Source organism: Oncorhynchus gorbuscha, linkage group LG17, assembly GCF_021184085.1.
Source record: "Oncorhynchus gorbuscha isolate QuinsamMale2020 ecotype Even-year linkage group LG17, OgorEven_v1.0, whole genome shotgun sequence".
NCBI classification, from domain to species: Eukaryota; Metazoa; Chordata; class Actinopteri; order Salmoniformes; family Salmonidae; genus Oncorhynchus; species Oncorhynchus gorbuscha.
The window spans coordinates 767,453-790,651 of record NC_060189.1 but is presented as its reverse complement, the minus strand read 5'-3'; the positions used below and the strand labels follow the sequence as shown (position 1 = coordinate 790,651).

At 44.9% G+C, this 23,199-nt stretch overlaps 1 protein-coding gene across 1 annotated transcript in view; it reads left to right on the top strand.

The window, feature by feature from the left end:
- Positions 1-1,287: 1,287 nt before the first annotated feature.
- Positions 1,288-23,199, top strand: part of manba (mannosidase, beta A, lysosomal) — a 53,422-nt gene continuing 31,510 nt past the window's right edge. The window contains exons 1-8 of the mRNA XM_046309640.1: positions 1,288-1,706; positions 6,287-6,381; positions 6,725-6,830; positions 7,263-7,436; positions 11,126-11,249; positions 13,497-13,687; positions 15,386-15,499; positions 16,176-16,181. Coding sequence (XP_046165596.1) covers positions 1,491-1,706; positions 6,287-6,381; positions 6,725-6,830; positions 7,263-7,436; positions 11,126-11,249; positions 13,497-13,687; positions 15,386-15,499; positions 16,176-16,181 — 1,026 coding nt within the window. The 5' untranslated portion in view covers positions 1,288-1,490. The remainder of the gene's footprint in view (positions 1,707-6,286; positions 6,382-6,724; positions 6,831-7,262; positions 7,437-11,125; positions 11,250-13,496; positions 13,688-15,385; positions 15,500-16,175; positions 16,182-23,199) is intronic.

Here is a 23,199-nt window from a genome sequence, read left to right as displayed (position 1 = left end):
TAGTGTCAATATCCCATCCCTGGTAGTGTCAATATCCCATCCCTGGTAGTGTCAATATCCCATCCCTGGTAGTGTCAATATCCCATCCCTGGTAGTGTCAATATCCCATCCCTGGTAGTGTCAATATCCCATCCCTGGTAGTGTCAATATCCCATCCCTGGTAGTGTCAATATCCCATCCCTGGTAGTGTCAATATCCCATCCCTGGTAGTGTCAATATCCCATCCCTGGTAGTGTCAATATCCCATCCCTGGTAGTGTCAATATCCCATCCCTGGTAGTGTCAATATCCCATCCCTGGTAGTGTCAATATCCCATCCCTGGTAGTGTCAATATCCCATCCCTGGTAGTGTCAATATCCCATCCCTGGTAGTGTCAATATCCCATCCCTGGTAGTGTCAATATCCCATCCCTGGTAGTGTCAATATCCCATCCCTGGTAGTGTCAATATCCCATCCCTGGTAGTGTCAATATCCCATCCCTGGTAGGGTCAATATCCCATCCCTGGTAGGGTCAATATCCCATCCCTGGTAGTGTCAATATCCCATCCCTGGTAGTGTCAATATCCCATCCCTGGTAGTGTCAATATCCCATCCCTGGTAGTGTCAATATCCCATCCCTGGTAGTATCAATATCATATCCCTGGTAGTGTCAATATCCCGTCCCTGGTAGTGTCATACATACTTGAATACAACAGGTGTAGGTAGACTTTACAGTGAAATTATTACTTTACAAGCTCTTAACCAACAATGCATTTTAAGAAAAATAAGTGTAAAGTAAAAAATAGATAAGAGTAAAATAACACATATTTAAAGAGCAGCCGTAACATAACAGTAGCAAGGCTATTTATAAGGTGTACCCTTACATAGTCAATGTCATTGCCACAGTTATAAACTGTACGGCACAAGTATCACAGAAATTGAAGAAACTGGGTATTATTGTGGCTGCAGCAGAAACGTTTTTGTGACTAAAGGATTTTACATCTGAAAGACTTGCAAGGGGTACTGGCAACAGAAGACCAGTCCTCCCAGGTTGAGCCTATGTTGGGATCAGATCTGTTTTATCATTTTTTTTAAACAGAAACATTGTTTGATTTAGTTTAGTTTATATATGTATTTTTGGTAGTTTGGTGTTTTTTTGTGGGTATGTTGTTCCATTTGAGGAATCCTGTTTCCACCCCGCACAGAAGGTGGCAGAATGCACATTCAATTGTGCGATCTCCAATAGAAGAAGATGTTGCCACGTGATGTGCACTGGATCAGCTGATATATGGTCACGTGATTTTTTAACAACAAGGAAGAAGCCGTTTGCACCGAAGAACATACAACGTTTATAATCAGTGGTTATTATGTTTACGTTCTTTATTCTTCTTTGAAGTTTTCCTTGTCTTGAATGCAGTATTACGTGTTAATAGATAATTGGGTTGTTATTAAATGTTTGAAACCTGACTAGATACTTTTATCTGGCAACAATTCCCGCAGAAGCCACAACAATGAGCGCGTTTAGAAAAAGAGGAAGCATTCTTGTTGTCCTTTATTACGTCGGGAGTTTTCACGTCCTTTTCGGATACAATGTATCCAGAGAAGAGCAGCACGATCTCAGCTTGAACAGGAAATGGACCATACAGAACTCAAATGGGTCTCTGTCGCTTCCTGCAGAGGTACCGGGGTGTGTACACTCTGCTCTCCTGAAACAGGGCTTTATCGAGGTGAGAAGAGTTGTGATGTCTTCTGTCTTTAAAAAAAAATATTAGCCAGGTGAGCGAGAAGGGGGCAGCTGCAGCCCAATATGGCGAACGGAGTACACGCGAGTGGTTGTCGAAAGGAAAGCAGTCATCCCTCATTTAAACAATACTATCGCCATCTACTGGCCAGTGTACCTACAGCAATCACAACAAGTGGTCCCTCACTAAAACCAATATGGCCGCCTTCTATTAGCCGGTGTGTGTTTGGCCAAACTGTCTGGTATAATCATCATGAAACACAGAAGTCAGGTTCCTTTAATAATGTATTTACTACAACTTTAAACCGACACTTCACTTCTTTATTCTCCTTTACTCCTTCTTCTGCATCTCGGTTATCAAACATAATTATTGAATTTATGTCCAAAATATATCATATATATGTCTTATTTTTCAAATGTCACAGTATTTTTATCTTTTTGAATAATACAAATTTAGAAATGTACTGAATGAGTGGTGGGTGACCCTAGGGTGGCAACACATACAGCTCTGGAAAAAAAAATAGGAGTCCACTGCAAAATGATCCGTTTCTCTTATTGTACTATTGGGCTACAGCTACCCATACTCCAGTCACCATATTGGGCTACAGCTACCCATACTCCAGTCACCATATTGGGCTACAGCTACCCATACTCCAGTCACCATATTGGGCTACAGCTACCCATACTCCAGTCACCATATTGGGCTACAGCTACCCATACTCCAGTCACCATATTGGGCTACAGCTACCCATACTCCAGTCACCATATTGGGCTACAGCTACACATACTCCAGTCACCATATTGGGCTACAGCTACCCATACTCCAGTCACCATATTGGGCTACAGCTACCCATACTCCAGTCACCATATTGGGCTACAGCTACCCATACTCCAGTCACCATATTGGGCTACAGCTACCCATACTCCAGTCACCATATTGGGCTACAGCTACCCATACTCCAGTCACCATATTGGGAGACAGCTACCCATACTCCAGTCACCATATTGGGCTATAGCTACCCATACTCCAGTCACCATATTGGGCTACAGCTACCCATACTCCAGTCACCATATTGGGCTGCAGCTACCCATACTCCAGTCACCATATTGGGCTACAGCTACTCATACTCCAGTCACCATATTGGGCTACAGCTACCCATACTCCAGTCACCATATTGGGCTACAGCTACCCATACTCCAGTCACCATATTGGGGACAGCTACCCATACTCCAGTCACCATATTGGGGGACAGCTATCCATACTCCAGTCACCATATTGGGCTACAGCTACCCATACTCCAGTCACCATATTGGGCTACAGCTACCCATACTCCAGTCACCATATTGGGCTACAGCTACACATACTCCAGTCACCATATTGGGCTACAGCTACCCATACTCCAGTCACCATATTGGGCTACAGCTACCCATACTCCAGTCACCATATTGGCCTGCAGCTACCCATACTCCAGTCACCATATTGGGGGATAGCTACCCATACTCCAGTCACCATATTGGGCTACAGCTACCCATACTCCAGTCACCATATTGGGCTACAGCTACCCATACTCCAGTCACCATATTCGGCTAGACCTACCCATACTCCAGTCACCATATTGGGCTACAGCTACCCATACTCCAGTCACCATATTGGGCTACAGCTACCCATACTCCAGTCACCATATTGGGCTACAGCTACCCATACTCCAGTCACCATATTGGGCTACAGCTACCCATACTCCAGTCACCATATTGGGGATAGCTACCCATACTCCAGTCACCATATTGGGCTACAGCTACCCATACTCCAGTCACCATATTGGGGATAGCTACCCATACTCCAGTCACCATATTGGGCTACAGCTACCCATACTCCAGTCACCATATTGGGGATAGCTACCCATACTCCAGTCACCATATTGGGCTACAGCTATCCATACTCCAGTCACCATATTGGGCTACAGCTACCCATACTCCAGTCACCATATTGGGGATAGCTACCCATACTCCAGTCACCATATTGGGCTACAGCTACCCATACTCCAGTCACCATATTGGGGATAGCTACCCATACTCCAGTCACCATATTGGGGATAGCTACCCATACTCCAGTCACCATATTGGGCTACAGCTACCCATACTCCAGTCACCATATTGGGCTACAGCTACCCATACTCCAGTCACCATATTGGGCTACAGCTACCCATACTCCAGTCACCATATTGGGCTACAGCTACCCATACTCCAGTCACCATATTGGGCTACAGCTACCCATACTCCAGTCACCATATTGGGCTACAGCTACCCATACTCCAGTCACCATATTGGGCTACAGCTACCCATACTCCAGTCACCATATTGGGCTACAGTCACCCCATACTACCCAGTCACCATATTGGGCTACAGCTACCCATACTCCAGTCACCATATTGGGCTACAGCTACCCATACTCCAGTCACCATATTGGGCTACAGCTACCCATACTCCAGTCACCATATTGGGCTACAGCTACCCATACTCCAGTCACCATATTGGGAGACAGCTACCCATACTCCAGTCACCATATTGGGCTATAGCTACCCATACTCCAGTCACCATATTGGGCTACAGCTACCCATACTCCAGTCACCATATTGGGCTGCAGCTACCCATACTCCAGTCACCATATTGGGCTACAGCTACTCATACTCCAGTCACCATATTGGGCTACAGCTACCCATACTCCAGTCACCATATTGGGCTACAGCTACCCATACTCCAGTCACCATATTGGGGGACAGCTACCCATACTCCAGTCACCATATTGGGGGACAGCTATCCATACTCCAGTCACCATATTGGGCTACAGCTACCCATACTCCAGTCACCATATTGGGCTACAGCTACCCATACTCCAGTCACCATATTGGGCTACAGCTACACATACTCCAGTCACCATATTGGGCTACAGCTACCCATACTCCAGTCACCATATTGGGCTACAGCTACCCATACTCCAGTCACCATATTGGCCTGCAGCTACCCATACTCCAGTCACCATATTGGGGGATAGCTACCCATACTCCAGTCACCATATTGGGCTACAGCTACCCATACTCCAGTCACCATATTGGGCTACAGCTACCCATACTCCAGTCACCATATTCGGCTAGACCTACCCATACTCCAGTCACCATATTGGGCTACAGCTACCCATACTCCAGTCACCATATTGGGCTACAGCTACCCATACTCCAGTCACCATATTGGGCTACAGCTACCCATACTCCAGTCACCATATTGGGCTACAGCTACCCATACTCCAGTCACCATATTGGGGATAGCTACCCATACTCCAGTCACCATATTGGGCTACAGCTACCCATACTCCAGTCACCATATTGGGGATAGCTACCCATACTCCAGTCACCATATTGGGCTACAGCTACCCATACTCCAGTCACCATATTGGGGATAGCTACCCATACTCCAGTCACCATATTGGGCTACAGCTACCCATACTCCAGTCACCATATTGGGCTACAGCTACCCATACTCCAGTCACCATATTGGGGATAGCTACCCATACTCCAGTCACCATATTGGGCTACAGCTACCCATACTCCAGTCACCATATTGGGGATAGCTACCCATACTCCAGTCACCATATTGGGGATAGCTACCCATACTCCAGTCACCATATTGGGCTACAGCTACCCATACTCCAGTCACCATATTGGGCTACAGCTACCCATACTCCAGTCACCATATTGGGGATAGCTACCCATACTCCAGTCACCATATTGGGCTACAGCTACCCATACTCCAGTCACCATATTGGGCTACAGCTACCCATATTCCAGTCACCATATTGGGCTACAGCTACCCATACTCCAGTCACCATATTGGGCTACAGCTACCCATACTCCAGTCACCATATTGGGCTACAGCTACCCATACTCCAGTCACCATATTGGCCTGCAGCTACCCATACTCCAGTCACCATATTGGGGATAGCTACCCATACACCGGTCACCATATTGGCCTACAGCTACCCATACTCCAGTCACCATATTGGGGATAGCTACCCATACTCCAGTCACCATATTGGGGATAGCTACCCATACTCCAGTCACCATATTGGCCTACAGCTACCCATACTCCAGTCATCATATTGGGGGATAGCTACCCATACTCCAGTCACCATATTGGGCTACAGCTACCCGTACTTGAGATCAGCTGACTGACAAATTACCTAATTCTTTACATGAAAATGCCTGCTTCTCTCTCTCTTTTGTCTCTCTCTCTCTCTCCTGTCTCTCTCCTGTCTCTCTCTCTCTCTCTCTCTCTCTCTCTCTCTCTCTCTCTCTCTCTCTCTCTCTCTCTCTCTCTCTCTCTCTCCTGTCTCTCTCTCTCTCTCTCCTGTCTCTCTACTCTCTCTCTCCTGTCTCTCTCTCCTGTCTCTCTCTCTCCTGTCTCTCTACTCTCTCTCTCCTGTCTCTCTACTCTCTCTCTCTGTCTCTCTCCTGTCTCTCTCTCTCTGTCTCTCTCCTGTCTCTCTCTCTCTCCTGTCTCTCTGTCTTTCAGGATCTCTACTTCAGGTTCAATGATGTAGCATACAGGTGGATCGCTCTTGACAACTGGACATACACGACTACATTTTCTGCCTCAACAGAGCTAAGGTACTGTTTACACAGCTTACAATTCCAGCCCCATGGTGTTACTGTATTCACTACTCCCAGGGCCGGTTCCCCGGACACTGGACAAGCCTTGTCTTTCAGGGCCGGTTCCCCGGACTCTGGACAAGCCTTTTCTTTCAGGGCCGGTTCCCCGGACTCTGGACAAGCCTAGTCTTTCAGGGCCGGTTCCCCGGACACTGGACAAGCCTAGTCTCGGACTAAAAATAACCTTCGATAGAGATTCTCCATTGAGCTGTCTTTTTTAGTCTAGAACTAGGCTTAATTTGTGTCCGGGGAGCCACCCCTCAGTTTTTTCTAAGATAGACCTTCCTGTCCTCTGCTCCAGGGCTAAACAAAGAGTCCAGCTGGTGTTTGAAGGAGTGGACACTGTAGCGTTCATCTCTCTGAATGGAGTTGTTGTGGGAAAGACAGACAACATGTTCCGCAGATATGTATGAAAAACGTATATTATTTACATCATGAATGTTGTTTATTTAAAGTATATTATTTACATCATGAATGTTGTTTATATTGCACATTTTGTAGCATATAATTCAAGGTGTGTCTAATCATGAATGACAGCTAAGTTAAATTGTCAAATCTGTTTTATCATTTAGGGTTTAGGTTTAGGGTTAGGGTTAGGGTTAGGGTTAGGGGTTAGGGTTAGGGGTTAGTTACTGTTTTATCATTTACGTAGTATGTATGTATAGTGATTATGTTTGATCTGGCCCAAACATAACGAACATAAGCCATTTAGCAGACACCTTTATCCAAAAGAGACATCCTCCACAGCGTGCATACATTTTACCCAGAGGGCATTGCAAGCCACTATGCTTTACCAACTGAGGCTGGGCCACTGGATAACATGATTCCCTGATGTTCAGGACTTCAGCGTAGGCCAGTTGTTGAGGGAAGGGGAGAACGTTGTGAAGGTGAGCCTCCTCTCCCCTGTCGTGTACGCCTCAGAGAGGAGTCAGGCTCACTCCTCCTACAGCGTGCCCCCTGACTGTCCTCCACCCGTCCAGAAGGGAGAATGTCACGTCAACTTTATCAGAAAGGTGAGTGGCTTTTCATCTTTTCAGTTAATAGTACTTATGACAGAAAATATTCATTTTTTTTTAACAATATTAGCTTAGTAACGTTAAGCTAATTTTCTAGCTAGCTAGCACAAACAATGTTATCTTGTCTAGTAGATCTAGCTAGCTAGCACAAACAATGTTATCTTGTCTAGTAGACCTAGCTAGCTACGTCAGTAACCAACTTTAATGTCCTTCTCTGGACTGACATTTGCAATGGCTTATTTCAATTTACCTCTGTGTTTCATGTCCACACCATAACGCAACGCTGGCATCCTGCACAGTGAGACACTTGTGACTCTGTCAATCACCACATTCTTATTGGCAGGCTCGACAGGCTTGGTTTCTCAAATGATTGCCTCGCCTGGTTCACCAACTACTTCTCTGATAGAGTTCAGTGTGTCAAATCGGAGGGTCTGTTGTCCGGGCCTCTGGCAGTCTCTATGGGGGTGCCACAGGGTTCAATTCTCGGGCCAACTCTCTTTTCTGTATACATCAATGATGTCGCTCTCGCTGCTGGTGATTCTCTGATCCACCTCTACGCAGACGACACCATTCTGTATACTTCTGGCCCGTCGTTGGACACTGTGTTAACTAACCTCCAGATGAGCTTCAATGCCATACAACTCTCCTTCCGTGGCCTCCACCGTGGCCTCCAACTGCTCTTAAATGCAAGTAAAACTAAATGCATGCTCTTTAATCGAACACTGCCCGCACCTGCTCGCCCATTCAGCATCACTACTCTGGACGGCTCTAACTTAGAATACGTGGACAACTACAAATACCTGGGTGTCTGGTTAGACTGTAAACTCTCCTTCCAGACTCACATCAAACATCTCCAATCCAAAGTTAAATCTAGAATTGGCTTCCTATATCGCATAAAAGCATCCTTCACTCATGCTGCCAAGTCTCTGCTAGGTAAAGCCCCGCCTTATCTCAGCTCACTGATCACCATAGCAGCACCCACTCGTAGCACGCGCTCCAGCAGGTCACCCCCAAAGCCAATTCCTCCTTTGGTCGCCTTTCCTTCCAGTTCTCTGCTGCCAATGACTGCAACAAACGGCAAAAATCACTGAAGCTGGAGACTCACATCTCCCTCACTAACTCCCTGGAGACTCACATCTCCCTCACTAGCTCCCTGGAGACTCACATCTCCCTCACTAGCTCCCTGGAGACTCACATCTCCCTCACTAGCTCCCTGGAGACTCACATCTCCCTCACTAGCTCCCTGGAGACTCACATCTCCCTCACTAGCTCCCTGGAGACTCACATCTCCCTCACTAGCTCCCTGGAGACTCACATCTCCCTCACTAACTCCCTGGAGACTCACATCTCCCTCACTAGCTCCCTGGAGACTCACATCTCCTCACTAGCTCCCTGGAGACTCACATCTCCCTCACTAGCTCCCTGGAGACTCACATCTCCCTCACTAGCTCCCTGGAGACTCACATCTCCCTCACTAACTCCCTGGAGACTCACATCTCCCTCACTAGCTTCCTGGAGACTCACATCTCCCTCACTAGCTCCCTGGAGACTCACATCTCCCTCACTAGCTCCCTGGAGACTCACATCTCCCTCACTAACTCCCTGGAGACTCACATCTCCCTCACTAGCTCCCTGGAGACTCACATCTCCCTCACTAGCTCCCTGGAGACTCACATCTCCCTCACTAGCTCCCTGGAGACTCACATCTCCCTCACTAGCTCCCTGGAGACTCACATCTCCCTCACTAGCTCCCTGGAGACTCACATCTCCCTCACTAACTCCCTGGAGACTCACATCTCCCTCACTAGCTCCCTGGAGACTCACATCTCCCTCACTAACTCCCTGGAGACTCACATCTCCCTCACTAGCTCCCTGGAGACTCACATCTCCCTCACTAACTCCCTGGAGACTCACATCTCCCTCACTAGCTCCCTGGAGACTCACATCTCCCTCACTAACTCCCTGGAGACTCACATCTCCCTCACTAGCTCCCTGGAGACTCACATCTCCCTCACCAACTCCCTGGAGACTCACATCTCCCTCACTAACTCCCTGGAGACTCACATCTCCATCACTAGCTCCCTGGAGACTCACATCTCCCTCACTAGCTCCCTGGAGACTCACATCTCCCTCACTAGCTCCCTGGAGACTCACATCTCCCTCACTAACTCCCTGGAGACTCACATCTCCCTCACTAACTCCCTGGAGACTCACATCTCCATCACTAACTCCCTGGAGACTCACATCTCCCTCACTAGCTCCCTGGAGACTCACATCTCCCTCACTAGCTCCCTGGAGACTCACATCTCCCTCACTAGCTCCCTGGAGACTCACATCTCCCTCACTAACTCCCTGGAGACTCACATCTCCATCACTAACTCCCTGGAGACTCACATCTCCCTCACTAGCTCCCTGGAGACTCACATCTCCCTCACTAACTCCCTGGAGACTCACATCTCCCTCACTAGCTCCCTGGAGACTCACATCTCCCTCACTAGCTCCCTGGAGACTCACATCTCCCTCACTAGCCCCTGGAGACTCACATCTCCCTCACTAACTCCCTGGAGACTCACATCTCCATCACTAACTCCCTGGAGACTCACATCTCCCTCACTAGCTCCCTGGAGACTCACATCTCCCTCACTAACTCCCTGGAGACTCACATCTCCCTCACTAGCTTTAAGCACCATCTGTCAGAGCAGCTCACAGATCACTGCACCTGTACATAGATGGGCTGTTTACAGATGGGCTATCTACCTACCTCATCCCCATACTGTATTTATTTATTTATTTATCTTGCTCCTTTGCACCCCAGTATCTTTACTTGCACATTCATCTTCTGCACATCTACCATTCCAGTGTTTAATTTCTATATTGTAATTACTTCGCCACCATGGCCTATTTATTGCCTTAACTCCCTTATCTTACCTCATTTGCACTCACTTTATATAGACTTTTTGTTTTCTTTTGTTCTACTGTATTATTGACTGTATGTTTTGTTTACTCCATGTGTAACTCTGTGTTGTTGTCTGTGTCGAACTGCTTTGCTTTATCATGGCCAGGTCGCAGTTGTAAATGAGAACTTGTTCTCAACTAGCCTACCTGGTTAAATAAAGGTGTTCTCAACTAGCCTACCTGGTTAAATAAAGGTGTTCTCAACTAGCCTACCTGGTTAAATAAAGGTAAAATAAAAATGTAATTAAAAAAACATGTCCACTGGTTTCTAGTGTTGTTGATGTTCTTCTTCCGGGTCCATTTATCATGATGGACACATTATCTATGACATTATCCATCACATTATCCAGATAATGTAGCTGCCGCTCTCACAACCAAAATAAACGTCTTCAGAAATAGAAGGCATTTCGGAGGAGGCAAAAATCAAGTTGAACCATTCTAGCCAATCAGAGAGCAGATCTCACTGTGAACAACAGGCACAACTGTTTCCACTAGTTACCACAGCCACAAAGACGACAGTCTACATCGTAGACATTCAATGAAAACTAAAATTCACTTTGTGGTTTTCATTTAAGGTTAGGCAAAAGCTTAGCACTGTGGTTAAGGTTTCAAATCACCATCCAACATACAGTTACTTAAAATATTGTGTGTCCTAGAAAATAACAGTCAATTATATTTGTTTTCACCATTCACCCGTTGGATAACTCTCCTGTCTGATGGTCTTTTACCAGGCTCAGAGTTCCTTCAGCTGGGACTGGGGACCGTCATTCCCAACCCTGGGGCTGTGGAAGGGTGTTCATCTGGAGGCCTTTGATGTGCTGCGCCTAATCCATCTCTCTACTGTACCAGTCTATAGTATGTCTCTCTCTCTGTCTCTCTGTCTCTCTCTCTCTCTCTCTCTCTCTCTCTCTCTGTATCTCTCTCTCTCTGTATCTCTGTCTCTCTCTCTCTCTCTGTATCTCTGTCTCTCTCTCTCTCTCTCTCTCTCTCTCTGTCTCTCTCTCTCTCTCTCTCTCTCTCTGTCTCTCTCTGTATCTGTCTCTCTCTGTCTCTCTCTCTCTCTCTCTCTCTCTCTCTCTCTCTCTCTCTGTCTCTCTCTGTCTCTCTCTGTCTCTCTCTCTCTCTCTCTCTCTCTGTCTCTCTCTCTCTCTCTCTCTCTCTGTCTCTCTGTCTCTGTCTCTCTGTATCTCTGTCTCTCTCTCTCTCTGTCTCTCTCTGTCTCTCTGTCTCTCTCTCTGTATCTCTATCTCTCTCTCTCTCTGTCTCTCTCTCTCTCTCTCTGTCTCTCTCTGTATCTCTGTCTCTCTCTGTATCTCTGTCTCTCTCTGTATCTCTGTCTCTCTCTGTATCTCTGTCTCTCTCTGTATCTCTCTCTGTATCTCTGTCTCTCTCTCTCTCTCTGTATCTCTGTCTCTCTCTCTCTCTCTGTATCTCTGTCTCTCTCTCTCTCTCTCTCTCTGTCTCTCTGTATCTCTGTCTCTCTCTCTCTCTCTCTCTGTCTCTCTCTGTATCTGTCTCTCTCTCTCTGTATCTCTGTATCTCTCTCTCTCTCTCTCTCTCTCTCTCTCTCTCTCTGTATCTCTCTCTGTATCTCTCTCTCTCTCTCTGTCTCTCTCTGTATCTCTGTCTCTCTCTCTGTATCTCTGTCTCTCTCTCTCTCTCTGTCTCTCTCTGTATCTCTGTCTCTCTCTCTGTATCTCTGTCTCTCTCTGTATCTCTGTCTCTCTCTGTCTCTCTCTCTCTCTCTCTCTCTGTCTCTCTCTGTATCTCTGTCTCTCTCTGTATCTCTGTCTCTCTCTGTATCTCTCTCTCTCTCTCTGTATCTCTCTCTGTATCTCTGTCTCTCTCTCTCTCTCTCTGTCTCTCTCTGTATCTCTGTCTCTCTCTCTGTATCTCTGTCTCTCTCTGTATCTCTGTCTCTCTCTGTCTCTCTCTCTCTCTCTGTCTCTCTCTGTATCTCTGTCTCTCTCTGTATCTCTGTCTCTCTCTGTATCTCTGTCTCTCTCTGTCTCTCTCTCTCTCTCTCTCTGTCTCTCTCTGTATCTCTGTCTCTCTCTGTATCTCTGTCTCTCTCTGTCTCTCTCTCTCTCTGTCTCTCTCTCTCTCTCTGTCTCTCTCTGTATCTCTGTCTCTCTCTGTATCTCTGTCTCTCTCTGTATCTCTGTCTCTCTCTGTCTCTCTCTCTCTCTCTCTCTGTCTCTCTCTGTATCTCTGTCTCTCTCTGTATCTCTGTCTCTCTCTGTCTCTCTCTCTCTCTGTGTCTCTCTCTGTATCTTTGTCTCTCTCTGTCTCTCTCTCTCTCTCTCTCTCTCTCTGTCTCTCTCTGTATCTCTGTCTCTCTCTGTCTCTCTCTCTCTCTCTGTCTCTCTCTGTATCTCTGTCTCTCTCTGTATCTCTGTCTCTCTCTGTCTCTCTCTCTCTCTCTGTCTCTCTCTGTATCTCTGTCTCTCTCTGTATCTCTGTCTCTCTCTGTATCTCTCTCTCTCTCCATGTGTCCTGACTCTCTCTGTATCTCTCTCTGCATGGGTATCTAACTATTCTGAACTTATCTATACAGCTACTCTGTGAACTCTCCTAGGCTGAATCCCAAATCATCCCCTTGCTCCTCTGGCCTCCATTTGTGCGTTCAGCCTTCGCCATATGCACAAGTGTCCCAAATCTGAGGGAGTTAAAATGATGGAAGGTGTATTAGACTCTTCGATAGCCACTTTGACTGAGTCTTGCTTCGCTGCTGGCTTGACAGTGAAGTAGTATCCCATAATGCACCGCGGGCCTAATTTAGGATCCATGGTACATATTAAATACTTACCGAATGTTTAACTGTTACTGAGGTATATTTATTGTGAGACGACAGGGAGAATTTTCTCAGTCGAATTTCATATTTTTTTAATTATTTAAATGGTACATGCGTCATTAAAGGCAGGTGTCTTTCCAGAAGGTGAGGGGTTTATTTATCTCCTCACCACTCTGGAAGTTACCTTCTGCGTTTCATCAGCAACACGTAACAACAGAGGGCCCTCCGTGCGAGTCGATAGGGGCGGGGGGTTTGGGATACAACAGCTAGTCATTGAAAGCCCTCTTCTTCCTCTTCCTGTCTCCCAGACTCCTCTCTGTCTCAGTGGGTGGTAACGGTGGAAGTGTTGGTTGATGCTGTGGAGGAGACTAAAGTCCAGGTCAACCTCTCTCTGATGGAGCTGTGTACAGAGCAAACCTTCATGGTGGTGTTTCCATCTGGGCAGAGCAAGAACACCTTGAGCCTCCATGTCAACACAGTTAGTATACTGGGTGGGAAGGTGACTTATGGTTCTGGAACTAATGGCTCCCTGTTCCCTTTATAGTGCCCTACTGTTGACCAGAGCCCTATATAGTGCCCTACTGTTGACCAGTCCTATACAGTATAGTGCCCTACTGTTGACCAGTCCTATACAGTATAGTGCCCTACTGTTGACCAGAGCCCTATATAGTGCCCTACTGTTGACCAGAGCCCTATATAGTGCCCTACTGTTGACCAGAGTCCTCTACAGTATAGTGCCCTACTGTTGACCAGTCCTATACAGTATAGTGCCCTACTGTTGACCAGAGCCCTATACAGTATAGTGCCCTACTGTTGACCAGAGCCCTATATAGTGCCCTACTGTTGACCAGAGCCCTATATAGTGCCCTACTGTTGACCAGAGCCCTATATAGTGCCCTACTGTTGACCAGAGCCCTATATAGTGCCCTACTGTTGACCAGAGTCCTCTACAGTATAGTGCCCTACTGTTGACCAGAGTCCTATACAGTATAGTGCCCTACTGTTGACCAGAGTCCTTTACAGTATAGTGCCCTACTGTTGACCAGATCCCTATATAGTGCCCTACTGTTGACCAGAGTCCTTTACAGTATAGTGCCCTACTGTTGACCAGTCCTATACAGTATAGTGCCCTACTGTTGACCAGAGTCCTCTACAGTATAGTGCCCTACTGTTGACCAGTCCTATACAGTATAGTGCCCTACTGTTGACCAGAGTCCTCTACAGTATAGTGCCCTACTGTTGACCAGAGTCCTCTACAGTATAGTGCCCTACTGTTGACCAGTCCTATACAGTATAGTGCCCTACTGTTGACCAGAGTCCTCTACAGTATAGTGCCCTACTGTTGACCAGAGTCCTCTACAGTATAGTGCCCTACTGTTGACCAGAGTCCTATACAGTATAGTGCCCTACTGTTGACCAGTCCTCTACAGTATAGTGCCCTACTGTTGACCAGAGTCCTATATAGTATAGTGCCCTACTGTTGACCAGTCCTCTACAGTATAGTGCCCTACTGTTGACCAGTCCTATACAGTATAGTGCCCTACTGTTGACCAGAGTCCTATACAGTATAGTGCCCTACTGTTGACCAGAGTCCTCTGCAGTATAGTGCCCTACTGTTGACCAGTCCTATACAGTATAGTGCCCTACTGTTGACCAGTCCTATACAGTATAGTGCCCTACTGTTGACCAGTCCTATACAGTATAGTGCCCTACTGTTGACCAGTCCTCTACAGTATAGTGCCCTACTGTTGACCAGTCCTATACAGTATAGTGCCCTACTGTTGACCAGTCCTATACAGTATAGTGCCCTACTGTTGACCAGAGTCCTATACAGTATAGTGCCCTACTGTTGACCAGAGTCCTCTACAGTATAGTGCCCTACTGTTGAGAAGGGCCCTATATAGTGCCCTACTGTTGAGAAGGGCCCTTGGGGTTCTAAAGGTAATAGGATGCCATTTCGGACACATCTTATCTCTACTGGAAAGACTTCTGAATGTCCGGGTTTTAGCATGTCTCTATTTTTCATCGTGCTGAGGTAAATGTTTTGTGTGTGTGTGTGTGTGTGTGTGTGTGTGTGTGTGTGTGTGTGTGTGTGTGTGTGTGTGTGTGTGTGTGTGTGTGTGTGTGTGTGTGTGTGTGTGTGTGTGTGTGTGTGTGTGTGTGTGTGTGTGTGTGTGTGTGTGTGTGTGTGTTGTAGAGTAACCAGGTGAAGCTGTGGTGGCCCAGTGGCCATGGTGAGCAGCACTCCTATCATCTCAGTGTGAGAGGAACCATGCTGGAGGGAACAGCCATACTCAGGACAGACACACAGGTCAGACCTCAACATCTCTAATCCTCTACTATCCCCTCTTTTCTCACTGTCTCCAGTCTTCTGTCTTCTCACTGTCTCCAGTCCTCTGTCTTCTCACTGTCTCCAGTCTTCTGTCTTCTCACGGTCTCCAGTCTTCTGTCTTCTCACAGTCTCCAGTCCTCTGTCTTCTCACGGTCTCCAGTCTTCTGTCTTCTCACGGTCTCCAGTCTTCTGTCTTCTCACTGTCTCCAGTCCTCTGTCTTCTCACGGTCTCCCTCTGTCTGTCTTCACGGTCTCCAGTCTTCTGTCTTCTCACGGTCTCCAGTCTTCTGTCTTCTCACTGTCTCCAGTCCTCTGTCTTCTCACGGTCTCCAGTCCTCTGTCTTCTCACGGTCTCCAGTCCTCTGTCTTCTCACGGTCTCCAGTCCTCTGTCTTCTCACGGTCTCCAGTCCTCTGTCTTCTCACGGTCTCCAGTCCTCTGTCTTCTCACGGTCTCCAGTCCTCTGTCTTCTCACGGTCTCCAGTCCTCTGTCTTCTCACGGTCTCCAGTCCTCTGTCTTCTCACGGGTCTCCAGTCTCCCTCTGTCTTCTCACGGTCTCCAGTCCTCTGTCTTCTCACGGTCTCCAGTCCTCTGTCTTCTCCGGTCTCCAGTCCTCTGTCTTCCAGGTGTATTCCAGTCCTCTGTCTGTCTCCAGGTGTATTTCCATATCCTTCTGTCTCCAGGTGTATTTAATCTCTGTCTCCTCTCTGTCTCCAGGTGTATTTAATATCCTCTCTGTCTCCAGGTGTATTTAATATCCTCTCTGTCTCCAGGTGTATTTAATATCCTCTCTGTCTCCAGGTGTATTTAATATCCTCTCTGTCTCCAGGTGTATTTAATATCCTCTCTGTCTCCAGGTGTATTTAATATCCTCTCTGTCTCCAGGTGTCTGTCTCCAGGTGTATTTAATATCCTCTCTGTCTCCATTTAATATCCTCTCTGTCTCCAGGTGTATTTAATATCCTCTCTCTCCAGGTGTATTTAATATCCTCTCTGTCTCCAGGTGTATTTAATATCCTCTCTGTCTCCTCTCTGTCTCCAGGTGTATATCCTCTCTGTTCCAGGTGTATTTAATATCCTCTCTGTCTCCAGGTGTATTTAATATCCTCTCTGTCTCCAGGTGTATTTAATATCCTCTCTGTCTCCAGGTGTATTTAATATCCTCTCTGTCTCCAGGTGTATTTAATATCCTCTCTGTCTCCAGGTGTATTTAATATCCTCTCTGTCTCCAGGTGTATTTAATATCCTCTCTGTCTCCAGGTGTATTTAATATCCTCTCTGTCTCCAGGTGTATTTAATATCCTCTCTGTCTCCAGGTGTATTTAATATCCTCTCTGTCTCCAGGTGTATTTAATATCCTCTCTGTCTCCAGGTGTATTTAATATCCTCTCTGTCTCCAGGTGTATTTAATATCCTCTCTGTCTCCAGGTGTATTTAATATCCTCTCTGTCTCCAGGTGTATTTAATATCCTCTCTGTCTCCAGGTGTATTTAATATCCTCTCTGTCTCCAGGTGTATTTAATATCCTCTCTGTCTCCAGGTGTATTTAATATCCTCTCTGTCTCCAGGTGTATTTAATATCCTCTCTGTCTCCAGGTGTATTTAATATCCTCTCTGTCTCCAGGTGTATTTAATATCCTCTCTGTCTCCAGGTGTATTTAATATCCTCTCTGTCTCCAGGTGTATTTAATATCCTCTCTGTCTCCAGGTGTATTTAATATCCTCTCTGTCTCCAGGTGTATTTAATATCCTCTCTGTCTCCAGGTGTATTTAATATCCTCTCTGTCTCCAGGTGTATTTAATATCCTCTCTGTCTCCAGGTGTATTTAATATCCTCTCTGTCTCCAGGTGTATTTAATATCCTCTCTGTCTCCAGGTGTATTTAATATCCTCTCTGTCTCCAGGTGTATTTAATATCCTCTCTGTCTCCAGGTGTATTTAATATCCTCTCTGTCTCCAGGTGTATTTAATATCCTCTCTGTCTCCAGGTGTATTTAATATCCTCTCTGTCTCCAGGTGTATTTAATATCCTCTCTGTCTCCAGGTGTATTTAATATCCTCTCTGTCTCCAGGTGTATTTAATATCCTCTCTGTCTCCAGGTGTATTTAATATCCTCTCTGTCTCCAGGTGTATTTAATATCCTCTCTGTCTCCAGGTGTATTTAATATCCTCTCTGTCTCCAGGTGTATTTAATATCCTCTCTGTCTCCAGGTGTATTTAATATCCTCTCTGTCTCCAGGTGTATTTAATATCCTCTCTGTCTCCAGGTGTATTTAATATCCTCTCTGTCTCCAGGTGTATTTAATATCCTCTCTGTCTGTCTCCAGGTGTATTTAATATCCTCTCTGTCTCCAGGTGTATTTAATATCCTCTCTGTCTCCAGGTGTATTTAATATCCTCTCTGTCTCCAGGTGTATTTAATATCCTCTCTGTCTCCAGGTGTATTTAATATCCTCTCTGTCTCCAGGTGTATTTAATATCCTCTCTGTCTCCAGGTGTATTTAATATCCTCTCTGTCTCTCTCTGTCCAGGTATTTAATATCCTCTCTGTCTCCAGGTGTATTTAATATCCTCTCTGTCTCCAGGTGTATTTAATATCCTCTCTGTCTCCAGGTGTATTTAATATCCTCTCTGTCTCCAGGTGTATTTAATATCCTCTCCTCTCTGTCTCCAGGTGTATTTAATATCCTCTCTGTCTCCAGGTGTATTTAATATCCTCTCTGTCTCCAGGTGTATTTAATATCCTCTCTGTCTCCAGGTGTATTTAATATCCTCTCTGTCTCCAGGTGTATTTAATATCCTCTCTGTCTCCAGGTGTATTTAATATCCTCTCTGTCTCCAGGTGTATTTAATATCCTCTCTGTCTCCAGGTGTATTTAATATCCTCTCTGTCTCCAGGTGTATTTAATATCCTCTCTGTCTCCAGGTGTATTTAATATCCTCTCTGTCTCCAGGTGTATTTAATATCCTCTCTGTCTCCAGGTGTATTTAATATCCTCTCTGTCTCCAGGTGTATTTAATATCCTCTCTGTCTCCAGGTGTATTTAATATCCTCTCTGTCTCCAGGTGTATTTAATATCCTCTCTGTCTCCAGGTGTATTTAATATCCTCTCTGTCTCCAGGTGTATTTAATATCCTCTCTGTCTCCAGGTGTATTTAATATCCTCTCTGTCTCCAGGTGTATTTAATATCCTCTCTGTCTCCAGGTGTATTTAATATCCTCTCTGTCTCCAGGTGTATTTAATATCCTCTCTGTCTCTCCAGGTGTATTTAATATCCTCTCTGTCTCCAGGTGTATTTAATATCCTCTCTGTCTCCAGGTGTATTTAATATCCTCTCTGTCTCCAGGTGTATTTAATATCCTCTCTGTCTCCAGGTGTATTTAATATCCTCTCTGTCTCCAGGTGTATTTAATATCCTCTCTGTCTCCTCTCTGTCTCCAGGTGTATTTAATATCCTCTCTGTCTCCAGGTGTATTTAATATCCTCTCTGTCTCCTCTCTGTCTCCAGGTGTATTTAATATCCTCTCTGTCTCCAGGTGTATTTAATATCCTCTCTGTCTCCTCTCTGTCTCCAGGTGTATTTAATATCCTCTCTGTCTCCAGGTGTATTTAATATCCTCTCTGTCTCCAGGTGTATTTAATATCCTCTCTGTCTCCAGGTGTATTTAATATCCTCTCTGTCTCCAGGTGTATTTAATATCCTCTCTGTCTCCTCTCTGTCTCCAGGTGTATTTAATATCCTCTCTGTCTCCAGGTGTATTTAATATCCTCTCTGTCTCCAGGTGTATTTAATATCCTCTCTGTCTCCAGGTGTATTTAATATCCTCTCTGTCTCCAGGTGTATTTAATATCCTCTCTGTCTCAGGTGTCTCCAGGTGTATTTAATATCCTCTCTGTCTCCTCTCTGTCTCCAGGTGTATTTAATATCCTCTCTGTCTCCAGGTGTATTTAATATCCTCTCTGTCTCCTCTCTGTCTCCAGGTGTATTTAATATCCTCTCTGTCTCCAGGTGTATTTAATATCCTCTCTGTCTCCAGGTGTATTTAATATCCTCTCTGTCTCCAGGTGTATTTAATATCCTCTCTGTCTCCAGGTGTATTTAATATCCTCTCTGTCTCCAGGTGTATTTAATATCCTCTCTGTCTCCAGGTGTATGTTAATATCCTCTATTTCTATCCTCTCTGTCTCCAGGTGTATTTAATATCCTCTCTGTCTCCAGGTGTATTTAATATCCTCTCTGTCTCCAGGTGTATTTAATATCCTCTCTGTCTCCAGGTGTATTTAATATCCTCTCTGTCTCCAGGTGTATTTAATATCCTCTCTGTCTCCAGGTGTATTTAATATCCTCTCTGTCTCCAGGTGTATTTAATATCCTCTCTGTCTCCAGGTGTATTTAATATCCTCTCTGTCTCCAGGTGTATTTAATATCCTCTCTGTCTCCAGGTGTATTTAATATCCTCTCTGTCTCCAGGTGTATTTAATATCCTCTCTGTCTCCAGGTGTATTTAATATCCTCTCTGTCTCCAGGTGTATTTAATATCCTCTCTGTCTCCAGGTGTATTTAATATCCTCTCTGTCTCCAGGTGTATTTAACATCCTCTCTGTCTCCAGGTGTATTTAATATCCTCTCTGTCTCCAGGTGTATTTAATATCCTCTCTGTCTCCAGGTGTATTTAATATCCTCTCTGTCTCCAGGTGTATTTAATATCCTCTCTGTCTCCAGGTGTATTTATAACATCCTCTCTGTCTCCAGGTGTATTTAATATCCTCTCTGTCTCCAGGTGTATTTAATATCCTCTCTGTCTCCAGGTGTATTTAATATCCTCTCTGTCTCCAGGTGTATTTAATATCCTCTCTGTCTCCAGGTGTATTTAATATCCTCTCTGTCTCCAGGTGTATTTAATATCCTCTCTGTCTCCAGGTGTATTTAATATCCTCTCTGTCTCCAGGTGTATTTAATATCCTCTCTGTCTCCAGGTGTATTTAATATCCTCTCTGTCTCCAGGTGTATTTAATATCCTCTCTGTCTCCAGGTGTATTTAATATCCTCTCTGTCTCAGGTGTATTTAATATCCTCTCTGTCTCCAGGTGTATTTAATATCCTCTCTGTCTCCAGGTGTATTTAATATCCTCTCTGTCTCCAGGTGTATTTAATATCCTCTCTGTCTCCAGGTGTATTTAATATCCTCTGTCTCCAGGTGTATTTAATATCCTCTCTGTCTCCAGGTGTATTTAATATCCTCTCTGTCTCCAGGTGTATTTAATATCCTCTCTGTCTCCAGGTGTATTTAATATCCTCTCTGTCTCCAGGTGTATTTAATATCCTCTCTGTCTCCAGGTGTATTTAATATCCTCTCTGTCTCCAGGTGTATTTAATATCCTCTCTGTCTCCAGGTGTATTTAATATCCTCTCTGTTAGGTGTATTTATCCTCTCTGTCTCCAGGTGTATTTAATATCCTCTCTGTCTCCTGTCTGTCTCCAGGTGTATTTAATATCCTCTCTGTCTCCAGGTGTATTTAATATCCTCTCTGTCTCCAGGTGTATTTAATATCCTCTCTGTCTCCAGGTGTATTTAATATCTCTGTCTGTCCAGGTGTATTTAATATCCTCTCTGTCTCCAGGTGTATTTAATATCTGTCTCTCTGTCTCCAGGTGTATTTAATATCCTCTCTGTCTCCAGGTGTATTTAATATCCTCTCTGTCTCAGGTGTCTCCTCTCTGTCTCCAGGTGTATTTAATATCCTCTCTGTCTCCAGGTGTATTTAATATCCTCTCTGTCTCCAGGTGTATTTAATATCCTCTCTGTCTCCAGGTGTATTTAATATCCTCTCTGTCTCTGTCTGTCTCCAGGTGTATTTAATATCCTCTCTGTCTCCAGGTGTATTTAATATCCTCTCTGTCTCCAGGTGTATTTAATATCCTCTCTGTCTCCAGGTGTATTTATAATATCCTCTCTGTCTCCAGGTGTATTTAATATCCTCTCTGTCTCCAGGTGTATTTATAACATCCTCTCTGTCTCCCTCTCTGTCTCCAGGTGTATTTAATATCCTCTCTGTCTCCAGGTGTATTTAATATCCTCTCTGTCTCCTCCTCTCTGTCTCCAGGTGTATTTAATATCCTCTCTGTCTCCAGGTGTATTTAATATCCTCTCCAGGTGTATTTAATATCCTCTCTGTCTCCAGGTGTATTTAATATCCTCTCTGTCTCCAGGTGTATTTAATATCCTCTCTGTCTCCAGGTGTATTTAATATCCTCTCTGTCTCCAGGTGTATTTAATATCCTCTCTGTCTCCAGGTGTATTTAATATCCTCTCTGTCTCCAGGTGTATTTAATATCCTCTCTGTCTCCAGGTGTATTTAATATCCTCTCTGTCTCCAGGTGTATTTAATATCCTCTCTGTCTCCAGGTGTATTTAATATCCTCTCTGTCTCCAGGTGTATTTAATATCCTCTCTGTCTCCAGGTGTATTTAATATCCTCTCTGTCTCCAGGTGTATTTAATATCTCTCTGTCTCCAGGTGTATTTAATATCCTCTCTGTCTCCAGGTGTATTTAATATCCTCTCTGTCTCCAGGTGTATTTAATATCCTCTCTGTCTCCAGGTGTATTTAATATCCTCTCTGTCTCCAGGTGTATTTAATATCCTCTCTGTCTCCAGGTGTATTTAATATCCTCTCTGTCTCCAGGTGTATTTAATATCCTCTCTGTCTCCAGGTGTATTTAATATCCTCTCTGTCTCCAGGTGTATTTAATATCCTCTCTGTCTCCAGGTGTATTTAATATCCTCTCTGTCTCCAGGTGTATTTAATATCCTCTCTGTCTCCAGGTGTATTTAATATCCTCTCTGTCTCCATCCTCTCTGTCTCCAGGTGTATTTAATATCCTCTCTGTCCAGGTGTATTTAATATCCTCTCTGTCTCCAGGTGTATTTAATATCCTCTCTGTCTCCAGGTGTATTTAATATCCTCTCTGTCCAGGTGTATTTAATATCTCTGTCTCCAGGTGTATTTAATATCCTCTCTGTCTCCAGGTGTATTTAATATCCTCTCTGTCTCCAGGTGTATTTAATATCCTCTCTGTCTCTGTCTCCAGGTGTATTTAATATCCTCTCTGTCTCCAGGTGTATTTAATATCCTCTCTGTCTCCAGGTGTATTTAATATCCTCTCTGTCTCAGGTGTATTTAATATCCTCTCTGTCTCCAGGTGTATTTAATATCCTCTCTGTCTCCAGGTGTATTTAATATCCTCTCTGTCTCCAGGTGTATTTAATATCCTCTCTGTCTCCAGGTGTATTTAATATCCTCTCTGTCTCCAGGTGTATTTAATATCCTCTCTGTCTCCAGGTGTATTTAATATCCTCTCTGTCTCCAGGTGTATTTAATATCCTCTCTGTCTCCAGGTGTATTTAATATCCTCTCTGTCTCCAGGTGTATTTAATATCCTCTCTGTCTCCAGGTGTATTTAATATCCTCTCTGTCTCCAGGTGTCTGTTCCAGGTGTATTTAATATCCTCTCTGTCTCCAGGTGTATTTAATATCCTCTCTGTCTCCAGGTGTATTTAATATCCTCTCTGTCTCCAGGTGTATTTAATATCCTCTCTGTCTCCTCTCTCTGTCTCCAGGTGTATTTAATATCCTCTCTGTCTGTATTTAATATCCTCTCTGTCTCCAGGTGTA